This window comes from Aspergillus lentulus (genome assembly GCF_001445615.1).
Source record: "Aspergillus lentulus DNA, contig: Alt16, strain: IFM 54703, whole genome shotgun sequence".
Classification (NCBI taxonomy): Eukaryota; Fungi; Ascomycota; class Eurotiomycetes; order Eurotiales; family Aspergillaceae; genus Aspergillus; species Aspergillus lentulus.
Window position 1 is genome coordinate 3,055,813 of NW_028322113.1, and position 19,269 is coordinate 3,075,081.

At 50.0% G+C, this 19,269-nt stretch overlaps 6 protein-coding genes across 6 annotated transcripts; 4 read left to right on the forward strand and 2 right to left on the reverse strand.

The window, feature by feature from the left end:
- Positions 1–2,267: 2,267 nt before the first annotated feature.
- Positions 2,268–3,482, forward strand: ALT_8457 (phosphatidate phosphatase App1 family protein; the record flags this gene model as incomplete). The annotated part of the gene is made up of 1 exon (XM_033556999.2): positions 2,268–3,482. One exon carries the CDS (start codon positions 2,268–2,270, stop codon positions 3,480–3,482), a length of 1,215 nt encoding a protein of 404 aa, XP_033412890.2.
- Positions 3,483–3,986: 504 nt separating this feature from the next.
- Positions 3,987–5,159, forward strand: ALT_8458 (NADP-dependent oxidoreductase; the record flags this gene model as incomplete). The annotated part of the gene is made up of 1 exon (XM_033557000.2): positions 3,987–5,159. The coding sequence occupies one exon, from the start codon at positions 3,987–3,989 to the stop codon at positions 5,157–5,159; it is 1,173 nt and encodes a 390-aa protein (XP_033412891.2).
- Positions 5,160–6,020: 861 nt separating this feature from the next.
- ALT_8459 (GOLPH3/VPS74 family protein) lies at positions 6,021–7,306 on the reverse strand (the record flags this gene model as incomplete). Its single annotated transcript, XM_033557001.2, has 4 exons — positions 6,021–6,071; positions 6,131–6,624; positions 6,701–6,947; positions 7,037–7,306. The coding sequence occupies 4 exons, from the start codon at positions 7,304–7,306 to the stop codon at positions 6,021–6,023; spliced, it is 1,062 nt and encodes a 353-aa protein (XP_033412892.1).
- A 985-nt stretch (positions 7,307–8,291) lies between these two features.
- Positions 8,292–9,115, reverse strand: acpA (acyl carrier protein; the record flags this gene model as incomplete). The annotated part of the gene is made up of 6 exons (XM_033557002.2): positions 8,292–8,299; positions 8,358–8,396; positions 8,463–8,511; positions 8,569–8,649; positions 8,761–8,778; positions 8,897–9,115. 6 exons carry the CDS (start codon positions 9,113–9,115, stop codon positions 8,292–8,294), a joined length of 414 nt encoding a protein of 137 aa, XP_033412893.2.
- A 425-nt stretch (positions 9,116–9,540) lies between these two features.
- Positions 9,541–10,423, forward strand: ALT_8461 (NuoI/complex I 23 kDa subunit family protein; the record flags this gene model as incomplete). The annotated part of the gene is made up of 3 exons (XM_033557003.2): positions 9,541–9,830; positions 9,970–10,235; positions 10,293–10,423. 3 exons carry the CDS (start codon positions 9,541–9,543, stop codon positions 10,421–10,423), a joined length of 687 nt encoding a protein of 228 aa, XP_033412894.1.
- Positions 10,424–16,375: 5,952 nt separating this feature from the next.
- Positions 16,376–19,194, forward strand: ALT_8462 (mitochondrial 37S ribosomal protein uS2m; the record flags this gene model as incomplete). Its single annotated transcript, XM_089600421.1, has 4 exons — positions 16,376–16,686; positions 16,765–17,012; positions 18,128–18,322; positions 18,386–19,194. The coding sequence occupies 4 exons, from the start codon at positions 16,376–16,378 to the stop codon at positions 19,192–19,194; spliced, it is 1,563 nt and encodes a 520-aa protein (XP_089455314.1).
- Positions 19,195–19,269: the final 75 nt, after the last annotated feature.

The window sequence follows — 19,269 nt, forward strand, 5'->3', positions numbered from 1 at the left end:
ACCCTCCATTTAATTTTGTTAAGAGGTATATTATGGTGAAGAACTCCGCCTAGATCTTAAAACAGCGAACACAAATCCGAATAACATCAGCCCTGTGACTCACGTGATCTAACATAACAGTGGAATTTCGTCCTTTATTCCAATGCTAAAAGATAATCAGCTGCTAAATCTGTGCAGATGTTTCCAATTTTTGATTATCTGCTATATATGGACATTAAGCGAGAATGATGGACTAGAAGCGAAGTAACGGAAATCCTTGATCTGATCCCAGCCCAAATCAAGTCATGTACACAGATGGGCTATCAGCCCTGGGGCATCCGACGAGATCCCCAATCCATCTTGACCGCTAAGGTAGAGGCAGCCGGAAGCACAGTATGGCAGTGGTTGTCCATGCATCTCTTGCTCAGGGTCCGCCCGTACACGCGCTAAGACTTGAGAGTCGTCCGTTCTTCCAATCTTGTTCTCAGTGCCGCAACTTGTCCCCTCGAGTCAATGAGAGGTAGATCGCCTCAGATCGCCGGTAAGTCAACATGTTCTTCAGATACTCGGTACGGACAAATAAGTGGTATTGGGTAGTCGCCGATGAGACTGGGTGGACGGCAAAGTCTCTCTCCAGCAGTGACCGTGGACTGAGTGACAACGCGGACAAGTAGCTAGTCGATGAGTTTCCCACGAGTGGGTGAAGGAATGATCGGATGTTCGGTATATGAAAGGATTGACTGAGGCATAGCTTGGGAGCTCGCGCGTGTTATCGTATTTTGATGTGTACCTCTTTGAAGTACAGCGCGGCTGAGAAGTCCTGGTATAAGGCAACTCTTTAACGGTGAGCTGCATGGTGTGATAGATCGAAAGGCAAGTCACAGTATGGATCTTGAAACTGTTTAGCTAGAATATCAGCAGCGTGCAAGCGGTTATTTATAAGGCCAGAATCTCCATATTGAAGACCATGGGACAGGACTCGAGCGCTTTGTCAATATAAGGGATGCAAATGTCATCATCAAATGTCATTTGGGGTCTCCTGTCTCTGTTTGAAAAGAAACATATGCAAGGGCAATTATCCTCGTGGGAATTTCGTCTTGTTTCGAATCATCAGTGAAGCTGAGACTTGGATTCCCCCAGAACGCGGAGCAAAGTAGACATCTGATCGTCGGTCAAATTGAGAGAAGCAAGGGCACATCTAACCCAGTAGAGCCGAGGCCATCATTAGGGAAATGTCAAATGAATAGTGATAATCTGCTAAAAAGGGGCAATTCAAGGGTTGATGCTGAACAGTAGTTCCGCCCTTGTCTCCTTTGCAGCCGATTATTGTTGTTGATCTCTCTTCTTCTTACCACCACCACATCGCAGGACATAAATGAAATAAATCTTGACCTGGCCAAAGGTTTCAGAATTTCTTACTTCTTTCAGAGTAGGTCTGTTGTCTCAAATCAGGCGTCCTTCAATGCGATGAAAGAAAGACCCCCCTGACTCATCTCGATAAAAGCTCGCAGGCCAGCGAGGACTCTTTAGTTGCCCCCGTGTTGTCTACTCGTAAACTGCGTCACTCATACAGTTATTCTCATCCCCAAGACTTTTTCTTTCTTTTCGTTTCCTTAGCAGCCACAAGCGCCTCATGAAGGAATACTGTGGCCCATATTTGGTCGCATAAATGGCTATTGATGACGAGCATGACCGGGCATTCGCGCCTTCGCATTACGTCTTTCTATCCTCCCTAGCCTTCTGGTGTCTTTTACTAAAAGCTCTGATTCGATGATGATCCGATGATTGAGTCAATCTTCGAGGTCAGGCGTGGAGAAGAAACTGCTGATACTGGTTGGTCACAAGCATCACCAGGCTGACATCGTGTGCCCCTGACGCCAAGAGCTCATCAAAGAACGTCGATCAAACGAAGGTTACCACAAACGGATAGTCAACCATCTCGTCTTGCTCCTCTGGCCAGTCAAACGATGGGACCTCTTGTGATCATTGCCACATGCACCTCCAAAAAAAGTCATTGCCAGTGACTTGATGTTCAATACGATGGGGAGCATTCAAAGATCAGGAGGACTAAGCCCCCAAATGATATATAGCACAAAAACGCCAGCTGAGTGAGTTCAGAGAAAGCCTTATGACTGTTTGCGTTTCTTCCTAGGCCGTGTGGTTATTGTGAGCTATCCGTCCTCTATATAAATCCACCTCTTGTGGATTGGTTTTCTTTTCTGTCAAATTTTTGCCTCGAGGTCTTAGCTGTAGTTGTCGGAAGTTGAGTCAAGCAAAGCGCCGCAACGATGAGTTCTGATTCAGCAGGGGAGAGATCCCTGGTGATCGAAAGTCGAGAACACAAACCTCACTCTAAGACCAAGAGGAAGTTCAGGATGCTGAAATTTATCAGCTCTATCCTTTGGAAGCAGCAGGCTTCATTACGGATACCAAATGCTCGCCAGCATACAGTGTGGCTGTTTGATAATACTGCCTATCAGCGTGTCACTCCCAAAGCCCTTGCGCAAGGGCGTCCGGCATGGCGTGCTGAGGTTGTCGCCTGCGTGTTTGAAAAGGACAGTCGGAAAGATATCAGCAAGTTTGTCGCAACGATAGCGGATCTTATTGGCCTCGATGGGGAGATAGGCACTGAGCCAGAGACCCGTCACCAAATAGCCCGTCGACTGCGGCCATTCTTGTACCAGACAGCACCTGCGCATACGATGGTCATCGAGATCCCGTTGTCAGACGCCTCCATACAGCTCCGTCAAATTGGTCCCACAGACAGCAACGGTATTTGCAGCCAGACTGTGAACTTGGGTTCGCGCCATCTTGCAGGCGGTACCAGGATACGGTCGTACCTTCGGGGTGGGGAGGGCGAGGTGTACATGGACACGCTCTTCGCTGGTCCGGAAGGTTGGCTTCTGATATCGGACATAGACGACACTATCAAATATACAATGACTTCAGAACCCACTGGTATCTTACGGACTACTTTTGTCGAGCCTGCGCGTCCCATTCAAGGAATGCCTCGATTCTACTTCCATATACAAAGACAACTAGTACCAACGTGGTTCTATCTATCAGCGTCACCATACAATCTGTATCCTTTTCTCCGCGAGTTCATCTACACCTGGTTCACTCCAGGCACACTCATGCTTCGGGAGTCTTCCTGGATGGATGTCGGTTCGTTGATTCGATCCTTTACTACATACACCATGGAGTATAAAGTGAACAACATGGAGAAGTTGTACCGATCCTTTCCCGAGAGACAAGTGCTCTGCATTGGTGACTCTACGCAGACGGATCCGGAGGCCTATGCAGAGATCTACAGACGGCACCCGACCTGGGTGAAGGCGATTCTGATCCGTAAGGTCACAGATGTCCCACACTTGGAAGTGAAGAATTCTCCGGAGCGATTCAAGACCGCTTTCAAAGGGGTCCCGGAAAGTGTATGGACAGTATTCGAAGAGCCTGAAGAAGTATATCATGTTGTGGACCGATTTTCGCAACCGATACTATAGGTTGCTTGCGGTAGAGAAGGAACAGCTGCGCGATTGGTGCACCAGAACCCATCCACAATATTGTTTGCAGAATCCACGGATGATACTCAGGCTCTTCTATCACCCTAGTAGGACGTATGGCAAAAAGTTATCCGATAACTGCTGGTAGAGATGCTGATATAAGCACAGTTACGTCAACATGAGGGCATCCGCATCATCGAAGTATACAGTCGATGCAGTCTCGCTCCCGCAGCGCTGCCAGCAGATTATCGTTTTCTGCTTATCAAAAGTCAAATTTTCTGCTGTAAGCCATCGCCCTTACAGGGCGTTCGTTTTTTGACGTGATTTCAGAATTTACCAGAGCTGCCTGTGTTGCAAGTCCCTGCGAAACCCCAACACCTACAACTTCCTCGCGCTCTCAATTGACCAAGAGGAAGTCTTTTCTATACTGACAAGAGATACAATAAATGAATGGTTATTTTGAACTCAACGGAATCCTTGCCTAAATACTGAATAATTTTCACCATGAAGCCAGCAAAGCCAGCGCAAGCTAATATGGATGAACAAACATTCGTCCCGAGTACGATGAGAGCCCTTTACTACAGCTTGGGCGACAACCACAGCCATGATGTGAAAGCCGTGGATTCCCCCGAGCCAGGCCTGATCTTCGATACCGACTTCCCCACGCCCATGCCGTCACCGACCCAATATCTCATCAAAGTCCATACGGCCGCCTTCTCGCATGACGAGCTGCGACTGGCGAACGTGCTCAACCCGAGGATATCCATGCCCAAGATTCCCCTCCACAACTTCTGCGGCACCGTCATCAGCACGCCCGATGAAGATCACTGGCGCCAATCCGGCCCCAAGTTCAAAGTCGAGGACGCCGTCTTCGGTCTGATCAGTCACAGCCGTGACGGCGCCGCAGCCGATTACGTCCTCGCAACGGACAACGAGCTCGCATTCAAGCCCAGGAACATCAGCGCCGCCGAGGCAGCGACAATCCCCTTACCCGCCCTCACCGCATGGCAAGCCCTCTTCACCTACTGCAAACTGAACCCCGCCGACACGGACCATGTCCGTGGTGGCCTGCGCGTGCTCGTCACAAACGCCCGCAACAGCGAGGTCGGAATCCAGGCGCTTCAGCTGCTGCGGGCTCCGTCCTTGTTCTCGCACTATCGCCCGTGGATATGCGCAACCTGCGACAACGAAGAACAGGGGACAACTCTCCGCGACCAATTCCAGGTGGACGAGTACATCGTCGCTGCCCTCCCGTTGCCGGCCGACTGGGACCTGGCCACAACGTTCAAGCAGAGGCAGTGGGAGCCCGTGGATATCGTCATCGACTGCGCGGGTGAAGACATGTTCCAGCAAGCCCACTCGCCAGCAGTCGTCAAGGAGGATGGCGCCGTGCTGACCGCCGTCGACTCCACCCCGGCTCAGAACGGACGGACCGAGGAAGATACGCAGACGGGTAGCGGCTCGAAGAAGAAGGGCCCCCTGAGCCGGTTCATCTCTGTCGAGCCAGATGGGAAGGCGCTCGCGCATATTGCAACGTTAGTTGAGGAAAATAGCGTCCGCGGACGGGTGGAGAGCATCACGGATCTGGTCAACGGCGCAGATATACTAGCTGCGGGCGCTGCGGGCGCCGGGGGAGGGAGGCGAGGAGGCATGATGGTGATCCGAGTCAACCCATAGACGGTGTATAGTCATTTGCATACTCCGGCCACGGGTTTTTCGTTTCTGTTGCCATTTGAATTGGGTCAGTATACGGGGTAAGGACACGATTTGCATTGGAGCGTACGAGCACGTCATTTTAATTTTGAGCCTTATATTTCAGGTACTATAATGGAGCTTGCGTCAATCTATGACACCTAGCTGAACAAGAAGGGTACTCGGTGCTCAACAATAATCGGAAGATTTGGAATCGAATATGGTAGTTTTAAGATAAACACACAGTTTTGAAAGTAGGTGAAGTAGGTCCTCATCGGCTTGGCCTGAGAGAAAGATTCACAGGGGCGACGAAGCACCCAAAAGCCGAGAGATATGGACATGCGCACTCCCAGCTGTTTCCATTTGTGGAGTCCTGAGTGCTGAAGCGCGTTGAGGCTTCACCGCTCGAACTATTGAGACAGCCCCAGTCCTATCGATCGCCTGCGCATGGTCCATAGATTCGGTTATTGTGAACGGTGATGCTCTGTCCTGCCGCCGCAAGACAGCCCCTGCCCGCCTCGTTCCCGAGAGAGACACGAACAGAAAAAGAAGAAAAGCAGGTACAAGAAGCTCCGGAGAGATGAAAAGTTTTGGAATTCGAAAGAGCCGACGGATAATCGTTCAAGGAAACGAAAAGAACAGCATCACCGTCCGGTCTCAACCCGCATGCTTAAAAAGAAGAAAAATACATGAGATCGATCCACAAGTCTCTCTGCGTGCTATGTTCTGTGAGACACCGGTGGAAGACTTGAATGGGAAAGACAGAAGCGAAGACAGAAAAAATTAGATTGATAGCGGTTGAAAACCTGCATACCGGTATAACAAAAGATAGCAGGACAGTTACTGCTACAGTAAGGAATCAAGTCTGGTAAAAACGCTCAAACATGCTGCGACAATCTGTAGAGGTTTGCACATCAGCTTCTGTAACACCGTAAATAGAGAGCGACGAAACATACCTCCAACTGAAGTTCTCGATCCTTAGCTTTATTGACCTCCTCGTTGATGGCCTGTGCCAGGTTGGCACCAATCGCCTGTCCACCACCCGGTCTCCGAGCGAATGGCCACTGGGAATATTCTGCCAGCAACTCATCAACCTGCGCAAAAGCCCGCTCTCTCGCCTCGTGGCTCATTGTAACAAGTGCATTCTCCAAAACGTTGGCCGCATAGGCCGCGCATACCATGGCAACAGTTCGAAGATACCGGAACTCAGCATCTTCAGGGAGCCATTGGTTGGCCGGAAGGATCACAGTGCGACTGCTACAGATGTTGCGGACACGGCGATGAAGATCATCTTTGGCGCCTCCGTCGGCGACTGGGTGTGTGGCCATGTCAAAGAGGAGGAAGTTACGTTTTTCGGTACGGAGAATGCCTTTGTCGACGAGACCCTTGGCAAGACGTTCGCGGACCTGTTTGAGTTGATACCCAATCTTCATCAAGTTCCACGTTTCACCTAGACAGAAGCATTAGCTGCATGTCTTCTTTTTGTAAACCGTCAGAATTTCAGTGGCCAGAGTCTTTGCACGCACCGCTCATCAAGTCAATCCACGAATTCACGCTCATCTTCTCACTCGACTTCATCATCTTCAATGCCTCGTCCAGCAAGACCTCACCCGTCAATGTATCGTCGATGACTTCGATTACGCGATCTGCGAGAGGGAACCGTCGCCGGGAGGAGTCCTTTTGCATGCTGATGCGACCGCGGAGAGCCAACTCGATGACAATGCAACCTCGAAGAGCATAGGAAATATTTTCGTTCCAGAATGAAAGGTATCCCTACAGAATAGACCCATGTCAGCATTGCCTTGTCCATGCGCACAGGCGGCTCATTTAGCTCGCGGCAATGTTTCCAATCCAGCACTGACCTGTTTATCCTTCAACCCCAGCAGCAGCACTTCCTCCATCAGGGTCAGTTTGGGCTGCTTGCTTCGCTCTTCGGTCTCACTCAGATCCCGGGGATCGAAAGCGATCTTGTGGCCATTCTCAGAGCTTGTGAATGAGGCCTCGGGTCCGCGGTGGTCAAGTGCGGAGCCATTTCTAGATACCGGAGAGGACACTCTGCTATCATCGTTGTCATCTCCGCCAGCGACTCGACCGCCACCTCTCCGGCGAGTCAAGCCCCCGGCTGAGGCCATGAGGATGTCGGGATGTAGGACGGAGGACTGAAAGCGGGGAACTGGTTGAGCAACTGGTGATGATGGGGACTCGACCGTGGGGCGTATATAGTGATGCTTCTAGGTTGGATTCGGAGCAGACCAGAAACTAATGAAAAAAAGAATCAAGAAGAGGAATCTGGCGTTTATCTCACTGATTCCTGGGTGGAAATTAATTGTCAGGGGCGGTAGAGCGCAGAGCACAAGGAGAGTGACAGATGAAAGAGACTACGGAAGACAAGAGGAGAAGAAAATCACAGGTAAGAGCCAGAGTATGACTAGGAGGTATACCAAGTGACCGAAATCAATTTTGCTGTGTAGATACTCACGGAAACAGAGAATTGAAGTTCCTGTGCTTAACGATAATAATTTAAAAGTTCATGGTCGTCTCAAAGAACATTTCTTTAATCTTTCTCACTAACTTCTGGTGGATTGTTAGCGCTTCGCCGGTTACGGATGAGAGCCGCACCATGATACATCTGGCCTTGAACCTCAACAATAACTGGCATGGTTTCGATTGACTTATCATAATTCACTATGCGAGCCCAGTTAACCCTTGGATGGAGAATTTGTCTAGTTGGCCCCGTGAGACGCAAATCATACATCCTATTCCGTACAGACGCCATGCCACTTCCTAACAGGTACACGTCATCCGATTAGTGAGACGGACAGATAGAAACGCTGAAGTCAACAGAGTACTCCAGCCTTAACGATGTATGAAGGGAACGGTCATCTTCTCAGACGCCTTCCTTATCTACGGACAGCAGTAGACTGGTCAAAAATAGCATTCAAATGTGATATACACGATATAGTAGGGCGAAAAAGCACCGGCATGTATCAGCATACAAAGCAGCGTCCACAACGGCCAGGGGAACTCCAACTCTTGGATTTTGTGGCAGATGCACGCTCACATCCCTTTTCTTTTTCTATCAGACCCTCCAACCTATTCCCGAACCGTAACAAGTGTTTAGTGGGCTAATCATCATTAGCATCGATCTCCAGGATCCTTGTTTTCGCATTAGATAAAACTTACCATCAGGCTGGGCAAGGATGTACTCAACAGCCTTGTCAACTGTTGAAAGAATAAGTAGATGAACTTTGATGAGCGATTCGCTAGGCACTGTCCGAGTGTACTTACCACTGTGGATAGTGTCGGCCTCCTTGTCGGGGATCTCAATGCTGAACTCCTGTTGACAGACTCGTTAATAGAATGCTCTTCTGGAAAATCGCCCGCTAAACCATACCTCCTCAATAGCCATCACAACCTCAACAGTATCCAGGGAATCCAGACCGAGGTCGTTCGAGAAGTGGGAAGAGCCGTTGATCTGTTCACGTTAAAATTCGTCCACATGACCAATATTTGCTCCCTTCAAAGTTTGAAGTTCGAAGGGGTAGCCGGCCCATAGCATCAGCTGGCACAAACGGTGACCACGAACCTTGCTGGCATCGGAAACCTATACACCATCAATCGCGTCAGTAATTCTATACTCAAACAACAGTTTCGGTAATTTATTTGCTATCTGGGTCGATAGACCACTGGGAGCGAGACAAAAAGTAGTCGAATGAACGAACCTTGTCAAAGTTCTTCAAGAGGTTGACTATCCGGCCCTCGACCTCCTCCTTGTTCAGACCGGCGGGGGCGGAGTAGAGGCGGACACCCTGGTAAGCAAAGCGAGGGGCGAATTGAGCAGGACGAGCAACAGGAGAGCTACGGATCTGGAAGGCAGCAGGAGTCCTGACGGCACGGGGAACGGAGGCTCTCAGCGAGCGGACGACAGCGGAACGGAACATGGCGACTGTGTTAATGGTGGGTGAGAGGGGCAAATTGCCTGACGAAGTAAGACCCGACTGAGAGATAGATTATTCAAACAAGAGAATATAGAACAAGAAATGGAGGAGACGAGTTCGTCAGGGAGAATTGATAGATACCCAGGGAACTTGATTGACACAAGAGATGGAGGTTTCCATCTTTTGCTTTGCGCTTGCGGCTCGGGAAGCAAAATCCTGCCGGCGACCAATCAGCGGGCGGCAGAAAGGAATGACCTAAGCAGTACCATTGCTAACTTGCTCCAAACCAGCAAAAGACAGTCGGAACCTCATATCTTGCTGCCATTGAACCCTCTCCACCCCTCAACTGGGCCCTCGCTCTCCTCACTCTCCTCGTCTGCTGGCCATCTTCCCTCTCCTCTCTATTCTACTGCTCTACAATAGTTGCAATGGCCTCCTCGACATCTGTTGCGAGGCTGGTCGCCTACCGTCGCCCTACTCCCTACCTGTGGGCCTCTTCTCTCCGTCTTTCGCCCTTGGGTTCAACCGCAAACTTCTCCTCCTCGGTGTCGAGAGCTGCTACGCCAGTTGGTCCTCCTCAGCCTGGATTCCGTTTACCTGCGCCGAGGAAATGGGACCAGGATCCCGAGTCTTCGCTAGACAAGGCCAGCAAGTACTTCCTTATGGCTGAGTTGTTCCGGGGCATGTACGTGGTTCTGGAGCAGTTTTTCAGACCACCGTAAGTTTTCCTGGCACTTTCGCCTCTTCAATTTCTGGTACAGTCTCAGAATCGGGTTTCCATGATTCTGGCTGTACATCTTGGTTCTTTATATGCATCTGGGGGAATCATCAGGCTAAGACCAATTTCTAAATTATAGTTACACTATCTTCTACCCCTTCGAGAAGGGTCCCATCTCCCCCCGTTTCCGTGGCGAACATGCTCTGCGCCGCTATCCCACTGGCGAGGAGCGTTGCATCGCTTGCAAGCTTTGCGAGGCCATTTGCCCCGCTCAGGCTATTACCATCGAGGCCGAGGAACGTGAAGACGGAAGCCGTCGGACAACCAGATATGACATTGATATGACCAAGTGCATCTACTGCGGTTACTGCCAGGAGAGTTGCCCTGTTGATGCTATTGTCGAGAGTAAGTTAACCCGACAGATTGATTAGTGTGACCCCACAGCTGACAGGATACGCGCAGCTTCCAACGCGGAATACGCTACTGAGACCCGAGAAGAGTTGCTGTACAACAAGGAGAAGCTTCTGGCCAACGGTGACAAGTGGGAGCCTGAGATTGCCGCAGCCGCTAGAGCCGATGCCCCCTACCGGTAGGGCGCGGTCGATTTCTTCTTTTTATTCATGAGAACCTTTCTACGCTTGGCTGTTGTACTCTAGCGATCCTTGCCGAGAGATCAGAAAATCACAAAATTAGAGTGACGGGAAAAAAAGAGTTTCCATCTATTCGAGATGGCATAGGTACCGACTCCTTCGTGGAAGTCTAACTTTTGCCTCTCCGCCTTGTACATAACGAATCCTCCGCCTGCGTTATGCCGCATATACAGTTCAGGCTGAAAGGAGTTTTCGAGTCGCCAAAATCTGGCGTTCCTGTTTTTGTCTTTGTCGCGATGTCAGAGGAAATCCTGGTTTGTCTTTGTTTATTTTCTACTGTTCTACTGTTCTGCTAACGAGTCAATCAAACAATTCACTTTTCATTTGTATCAACATGGTATCTGTCCAGCCTGTGCTGCATGGGGTCTTCTAGTCTTCCTCAATAGCAGTAGTCATCCAAAGGCATTAACTATATATGCTCCATCAATGTAGGACAATAAACGAAAAGACAAAAAAAGTCCTGATATTTGCACGCACAAATCGCTGCCTATGCATACATGCACAACATGAAAAGAGAGCATTTCCCAAAAGACCCCAAACACCAGTTCTCCAGAACCCACACTCAGTTTCCTTCCCTTACTTTTTGACAGGGTTGTCTGCCATAGATACACACAGCACTGGGGCCATCACCGTGGATGCTTTTCCTTCATTTCTTTCCACCCACCTTGGCTTTGAAGCTTCCCTCAAATCCAGGTCTGGCCTTCTTCTTGCCTGCGGCAGGTTTCTTGCCCTTGTTGCCCTTCTCCTCGCGTCGTTTGCGGAGGTTCTCCTCGCGCTTCTGCTGACGCGCGTCCTTGCCCTTCTTGACGGCTTCAAGACGCTCCTTCCATTCCCGCTCAGACTTCTTCTTCGCGGACTCCCTGCGCTTCAGCGCCTTCTTGAGGAGCGAGGTGTCATCCCGGACCTTTTCCCCGTGCGCCCGCTTCTTGGCATTCAGCCACATGTCCTTCTGTTCGATATCCGCACGTTTCTCCTCGTCCATCTCGGCCAGGCGGGCCTTCTTTGCCTCTGCGGCCTTGAGCGCCGTAGCGGGGTCCTGGGGCCCATGGCGCTTTGGCTGTTCCCGTACGTTCATCAGACTGGGATCGGCCTGCTGGCCGTCGGCGAACACCACCCGGCCGAATGAGAAGTTGACGTTCGAGCCGATCGAGTCGGCGGGTGACCGCGGCGATGCAAGAAGCGAGCCGGAGCCACCGGGGGAGAAGCGTTTGGCCATAGCCTCGTCTTTGGCGCGCTGCTCTTCTTCCCTGGCCTTCTGTCGCAGTAGTTTCTTGTGTGCCTTGCGCTGTTCGGCTTTTTGCCGGCGAGCCTCGATCAGCTCCTGGCGGTTTCGGGCGGGCTTGCCGTCGAATCCGTCGGCATGCCGGGCGGCACGCAGCTCGTCCAAGCGCTTCTGTAAGCGCTGTTTTAACTCTTCTGGGGTAGGCTTGAGAGGCTTGGGTTCAGATGATGATTTTTGGGAGGCGTCGTTGGCGTCGGTGGAAGCAGTAGGGGGGGCGATGGAAGATATGGAAGAGCTGCCGGAGTGGTCATTTGAGGCATCAAACCCGGGAGAGTTGGGTGTTGAGGACGGAGACGATGACTGTTCTGCGGGCTCGGGGTTGAATTCGAGGGAGAGGCCTTCCTCAGGGACAGCACCTTCTTGCTCAATCTCATCATCGCTGTCTTCTACCTTGGAGGGCTTCTGCTCTTCTCCCTTATCGCTCGCGGGCTTCGACTCCGAGTTTTCACTTTTTTTGTCTTTCTTGGAAGCTTCCTTGGCCTTCTTCTTCTCTTTCTGAGCGGCTTTTTTCTGTGCTTTCTTCTCCTCTTTTAACTTCTTGCGCGCTTCGGCTTCCTCCAATTTGGCTGCCGTATCATCCGATTGCTCTGCAGCGGCCTGCTTCTGCTTTTTCGATTTGACATCACCTCTCTTCATGCCTTCCTTGGGAAGTTCAGAGCCCAGCTCTTCTTCTTCGGATGACTCGGACCCATTCTGCTCCTCCTCGTCACGCTTACGCTTCCGAGCATTTTCGTCCATCACGTCCTTGGCCGTTTTGGCAGAATCGGGATCCAATTTCGCACGTTTGGCTTCGCGAGCTTGCTCCTTGGTCTGCTTCTTGCGCTTCCATTGGTCCTATAGGAGGAATTTGGTCAACCACGGCCGGGACGTATTCAACCCAAAATGGAGAGAAAGATTCAAGATTTTTTCCTCTGGGTGCAGAGCATGGGATTAAACATGGTGTTCACGTACGCTGCCATCTTCACCATAATAGTACTTCGCAGGAATCAAAGACAGAAGGCCGTCGAAGGCCTGAGCATGGCTCCGCAACCGTTCCTGATAGAAAAGGTTGTCAGTTTCCCAAGCGTCGTGAGCGCGGGGCTTACGAGGCTTCAGGAACCACATACCTCGATGTCATCCATTCTGACTTCGATAACCAGACCGCAGACTATCCAATTATAGAAACGATCGATCTCGTTGCAATATCCGGACGTTGCTTTGTCCTGCTGGTTGTCCAGAAGCGGTCGGTCAAAGTCGTTAGCGAAAGCTGCGATACCTCGAAAAATTTAGGTGGGTGTTGAAATCTTGGCATTCAGTTTCTCCGCTCGGCTGGACTGATTGGAATGATTGGTTCACCGCCCGCACAGTAGATTCACTATCCACATTGAGATGTATGAGGATTATCATAATTGGAGGACAGTGTTGACATAGGTGTTGAAAGTGTTGACACTACGTAGACCATATGAATGAGCAGAAGCTATTGTTCTGAGCGACTGGGAATGCTATCTCGCGTTGATGTGTTTAGTTATAGCTGCTCCTTTATCGCTCTACGCTTGAATGGAATGGCTTGTTTTAGTTCAACTGAATGACTGACAGGGATTTGGAACATATAAGGTGTGAGGGAAAGATACCTTCTTAAAAGGGTACTTAGAAATAGGTCGGTATCATCTGCCCTGCGTAAGCACTATGCGTAGCTTGCCCATCTAACCACATGGCACCAGGACAATGAGATATGAATACAGAAGTGCAAAGTACTCCTTCGCTATATCTATATTTATTGAGCCATGAACAAAATCGCCAAAGAAAGTCCTACCGAGACGAAACCGGACATCGTCTTGATGCTGCTCCAACCAAGTGGATCTCTCTCTCGTCAGCCTTGGACCTGGAGTAATGACCGAGTATCGAGACCAGGGCATCCTTCGCTCCTGAAATCCGTGATATGGTCATAAGGAAACGGAACAGTCCAGATCAAATCGAAGCTGTTCGGAATCAGCAACGATTCAGGCCCGGCATAGCCTGGCACGACTCACCGGTCCTCTGGATATTCTGGGACATGGTCAGAGCCCAGTTCCTGCACGGTTTCTTTCATTTTCCCGTGTCGCCAGGAAATCGAAATATTTCCCGGCCCACTGAAGTTCCTCACGAGTTTTGCTACGCATCTGACTTATTTCGTTTGCATGAGAGATCAACTGCAAGACCTAAGCCGATGGCGAGCGGGAGGACGGTCTCGAATGAGCGTCTGTGTTGACCATCTAAGCGAAGAGTAAAGAGTTAGATCGACATGATATGACTCAGCCGTAAGGGAACACCGGTAGAGACTATGGCATACATCTGTTTGGCCTCGGGGCGACGATATAGCCGATGTCATATGGCGAGTTGACACCGAACACGTCTCGGAGGCATTGGGCTCGCTTGGAGCCGTCGGCGTTCAAGCCGGAATCCTCGGGGTTGCGGGATTTCTCGCCAGGACGGATGATGTAGACTGTTGGTTGGTCTGCCGCTGTTGAGGTGATCAGGAGGGATGCAAGTAGCAAGGCGAGGAAGCAACCATGATACATTATGACCAATATCCGCTCTGGGCAAATGTTCTCTATGAAAATGCGCTGCTTAGATGGACGTGAAAATGTAGATAACTCCTTATAGGTGCTCCATCACGGTCTCTCCTGAAAGCATGCTTGACCGTATGCACGATGCCTACCACTCCACTAGTGAAAGCAAGATCAAGCGGTGGCTTGCGTAACATTGCGAAGTCGATCAAAAATCGAGCTGCAGAGGCATGACCCGTCCAATGCAATGTCTTCTGCTAACCGTCTCAGGCTCATCATTGAGGAGGCCTTGTCTCGATTGGACTGAGCGAAAAAAGGAGAGAGGTAGATCAGGAGCCTTTTTCAGCTGTTAGTTGGTTAAAGAAGTTTATGTGACTAGGTCTTTGTGCGACTCGGCCATTATGTGATTGTCCTCGTGGAAAAAGTAATGATCATGAACTAATCTTGCGTCTTTCTCAACAAAGACGGGTTTGCTTGCTGACACATGTTTATTTTCTTCCGAGAGTGATCATCTGCAACTGATAGGCCTTGAGCATGACTCTTGCGACATTTTCATCCTGATATCACACCCTGCATGAACTATTGAGCTAGTTGATTGTAGATCCGTCGGAGATCAATCCCTTGGCTAAGTAGACATTGAGACTTTCAGTGTTGAATGATGGTCAAGAAGATACAAGCTACGGGGTTAATCGTGGCATATCTAGTGGGATAAACGACGTATATAATAAGAGGAGTAGCATGCCTTTCCTCCAGTCAGCTTGAACTTGGATACAGGGAACAGTAGCATATAAGCATGTAAGACATCAAGTACCGAGTAGGTGGTTGCTCAGGTCTTGCAGCCGCGATTTGGAGTTCCTTCGTAGCCTTGCTCACAGAATGTCCAAACTCTGACAATCAAGAGCTTAGCCCATTGAGCCGACGAGCCGGTATTACTTTCAATCCGGAACTCGTCACGTTTTGATTGCGCTGTTATTTCCATACCCGCGACGCCAAAGGACTTAGCTCTGTGCCGTAGGTAGGTAGTCAATGGAGATGCGAATAATATGGCTGCCTGTTGAGTGGAATTAACATGAGGTAAGGCAGTTGTATGATTGGAGGGGCTGCTACCGTAAGGTGAAGTATCCCAGATAGGTATCTTACGGAAGTCGGCAGTCTCGGATAATGTCACAATGGATACAATGAAAATATCGCAATCCCTAAATATAGCTTTGCAAGAACAATAATATTATGGAATCAGAAATGACAGGGACACACTCCTCAGTTTCTAACGGAATGGACAATAATGAGGAAGATAGGAAGAAACATTGTTGCCATTGCACAGCCACTCGACCCAGCCACAGGTGGCTCTATATCCTGTATTTTTATGGTAATCTGATAACAAACAGCGGTTCAGCTTGCCGGGATTTAGGCAACTAGAAATTGAGGGGTTTCTTTACTTCGAAATTTCAAGTGCCTTGGTCGATATCTGGAGCCAAGAATGCAGTCGCTGATAATATTTGGAGCCATCTAGGATCCGTCTGACCAAAATTTACCTAAATGAGTAAAGCCCAGAAGATCTGGCGGGGCATGTCCTGCGTAATAGCACGTACAACTTTGCGTATTGTCGTCGAACTCAGCCCTGGGCTTCTGGAAGGCCACAGCCACCCCGCTACTTTCGCCGACCATAATGCGGTGTGGCGGAGGTATTTATTTAGAAATATGGATCCTGGAGCCGAAATGTATGGCTATGAAATGGATAAGCCACAATATGAAGTATCCACATACCAATGAGAGTCGTCAGTAAGCGCCCCATCGATGACGGTACAGTGATAGCATCCGACAGAATAATGTATTGTCCCATACGCACCTAGCGGTGGTCTCATCGCACTGGGCGCGACTAAATGACTGAATGTGGGGTTCCATCCCGTCAGCAATCAATTCAGCCCTACATGTACCAAACTGTTAGTTACCAGGTAGTAGATATAAAAGACAAGAGGGGCGCCCTTGAACTTTACCTCTGCTTCATCATTCTCGAGTCAATCACTCATCGTCTCCTCTTGAGAGTTCCGTCTTACCCATCTTCTATTACTCCAACACACTCCCAACACAATGTCCGGTCCTTACGATCAATACTCCCAGCAAGGCTACGGCCAGGGCCAGGGTCAATACCAGCAGGGAGGATACCCCCAAGGCGGCTACGGACAGCAGCCTTACTCTAACCAGCAATACGGCCAAGAGTATGGCCAACAGCATGGTCAGCAACACGGTCAATACGGAGGCTCTGGTGACTACTACAACCAGCAGCGCGATTACAACCAGGATCAGTACGGCCAGCACCAGCAGAGCCAATACGGCCAACACGGCCAACACGAGCACCACGGTCAACAACACCAAGGCCAGGGGTCATACGGGCAGCCTGGGTATGTCACCTGCCCCACCACTCTCTTCTCACGTACATAAACTTCCGGTAACATCAGCTGACATTTTTCTCTCTCTAGCTACAATGACCAGAACGCACCCGGTGGAGCCCAAGAGGGTGAACGAGGACTCGGAGGTGCTCTCGCGGGTGGTCTTGCGGGTGGATTCGCAGGCCACAAAGCTGACCACGGTATCCTTGGTACCATCGGAGGCGCCATCATGGGATCCGTCCTGGAAGACGCCGTCAAAAAGCACAAGCACAAGGATGGTTCCTCCGGACATGGCAGCTACGGGGGCTCCCAGTATGGCAGTCACCAAGGCCGGCCTGGTTCGTCAAGCGGCGGTAGTCTGATGGATAACTTGGGCGGTTTCTTCAACAAGAAATAGATTTCTTGGGTCGTCCTCCGCTGAGCCGGCACAGAGTACCGCAAGCTTAGTCAATTTTTGGGAGTTTGTTTTTTTTCTTATTTGATGACTTTGACCTGCACGAGGATGACTTGCTGTTGCTTCCCTTGTTTTGTCTTGATACCGATGTTGCATATGATGATATGAGGCACTTTGCTTGACGGCCGATGACTAGATTTAATTTGTTTCGATCTGCACATTGAAGACGAGGACTTTGTAGACCGTGTATTGTGCCAGAGTAACGTGAGCGATGCTGATTGATTTGGTCAATGCAGGCCAAAGAACATTGCTAACATTGTAGCTATTGGTTTCGTCGATCACAAGCGGCCTAGATGTTTATCTACCGAATGAGCTTAAGCTTGACCTGAGATGCTAACGGATCACTCAGATCTGAGTATCGACTGCAGTCTTTGTAGGTGACTTGAATGTCATAGTAGTACTGGCGGTGTCGACATGACTCTCGAGGCGCCTGACCATAGCTTCATCGCGAGATAAACCGGTCAGCTTGTTAGGCCTTGATAGCCGGCCGATAATTGCTTGAGGATTCGGGACTTCACCTCTTCTTGTCCTGATCTGAAGTACCCGCTGGCTCAGTTGAGAACGAAGGAAAAAGCGTCCCCGAAAACATTTCTTGTCAATGGTAATGTCTGTTGGGACAGCCCACTGCTAGCCATGCAATAGACATGACAGACAGACAGTATGAGCCTTTATATACGAAGTACTGTCTTTCAAGCTTTCTTCTAACCAAATGTACCCAGTATTGCTGTAATTCCGAGTATGGAAATCGTGAAGAGTGGAATCCCCCCAAAATGGACTAGCATACACACTGTGTGCCTCAGGCCCAAACATCCGCCAAGCCCGACATCAAAAGTTCGATCGGCTGGAAACTGAGCATTTCGCATACGGAGCAGCTCAACCTTCTAATTCAGCATAATTCGAAATGATTGTTCGACAATTATGCGTGCGGCATAGTATGCTCCAATTCCTAATACTTTGATAGAATAGCATTTGAATCTGTTGCTAATCAGTCTTCTGCAGGCCGCCAATTTGCTCTCAACCGACAGACTCGCATCTTGAGCCGATTCTCATCGACAGGAACTCCTGTCGAAACCGCACAACAAACCCCCGCAAAAGTAGTAACGCAGCAGCCGGCTTCATCTGCCAGCGCCGTGAATGAGTCAGGATCAGTAGCATTGTCAGCCAAGGAGGCGTGGCGCAAGCGCGAAGTGCAAAGTGAGCGAGAACGAACAACCTTCCTCCAACACCTGCTGGAGTTCTGACTTTATACCCTTGCAGGACAGAAATTTCACGCCCTTGGCAGTGATGTAGCAGTCGCATACCAACCAGAAGATCTGATCCGAAATCCCCCTCGGCCCTCCGATATCACCCTAGAATTGCTCCTCGCATCTCAAACACACCTCGGCCATTCTACTTCTCGCTGGAACCCGCAGAACTCGCGCTATATCTTTGGTATTCGAGAAGGTGTTCATATTATTTCGCTCGATATAACTGCAGCGTACTTGCGGCGTGCAGCCAAGGTTGTGGAAGAGGTTTCTGCCCGGGGCGGATTGATTCTTTTCGTCGGCACACGAAAGGGCCAGAAACGGGCAGTTGTCCGGGCCGCGGAGCTGGCCAAAGGCTACCACATTTTCGAGCGTTGGATTCCTGGCAGCTTGACCAACGGACAACAGATCTTGGGCCATTGCGATACCAAGGTGGTAAATGCGTTTGACGAAGAATTACCGGAATTCAAGGACCTTCGGACGGATCAGCCGGCCATCAAGCCGGACCTTGTGGTGTGCTTTAATCCCGTTGAGAATGTTGTTTTGCTGCACGAGTGCGGCTTGAACAATGTTCCAACCATCGGCATCATCGATACGGATGCCGACCCGACTCAAGTGACTTACCCCATTCCTGCGAATGACGACAGTTTGCGTTCCGTTGCTGTCATTGCTGGTGTCCTGGGAAGAGCCGGAGAGGCAGGCCAAACACGGAGACTTGAGGAGGCGAAGAAGGGCAGGATCACACACAGACTCCCTACACTGAAGGAGCTCGGCATCAAGCTTCCAGAGAATATGGCTGAGACCGCCGAAAACAAGCAATGATCTGTGTTGGCTCCTAGTGAGATTTTGTTATTTCATACCCAAAGTTCAACATTTCGATCAACTGAGGGACTGTAT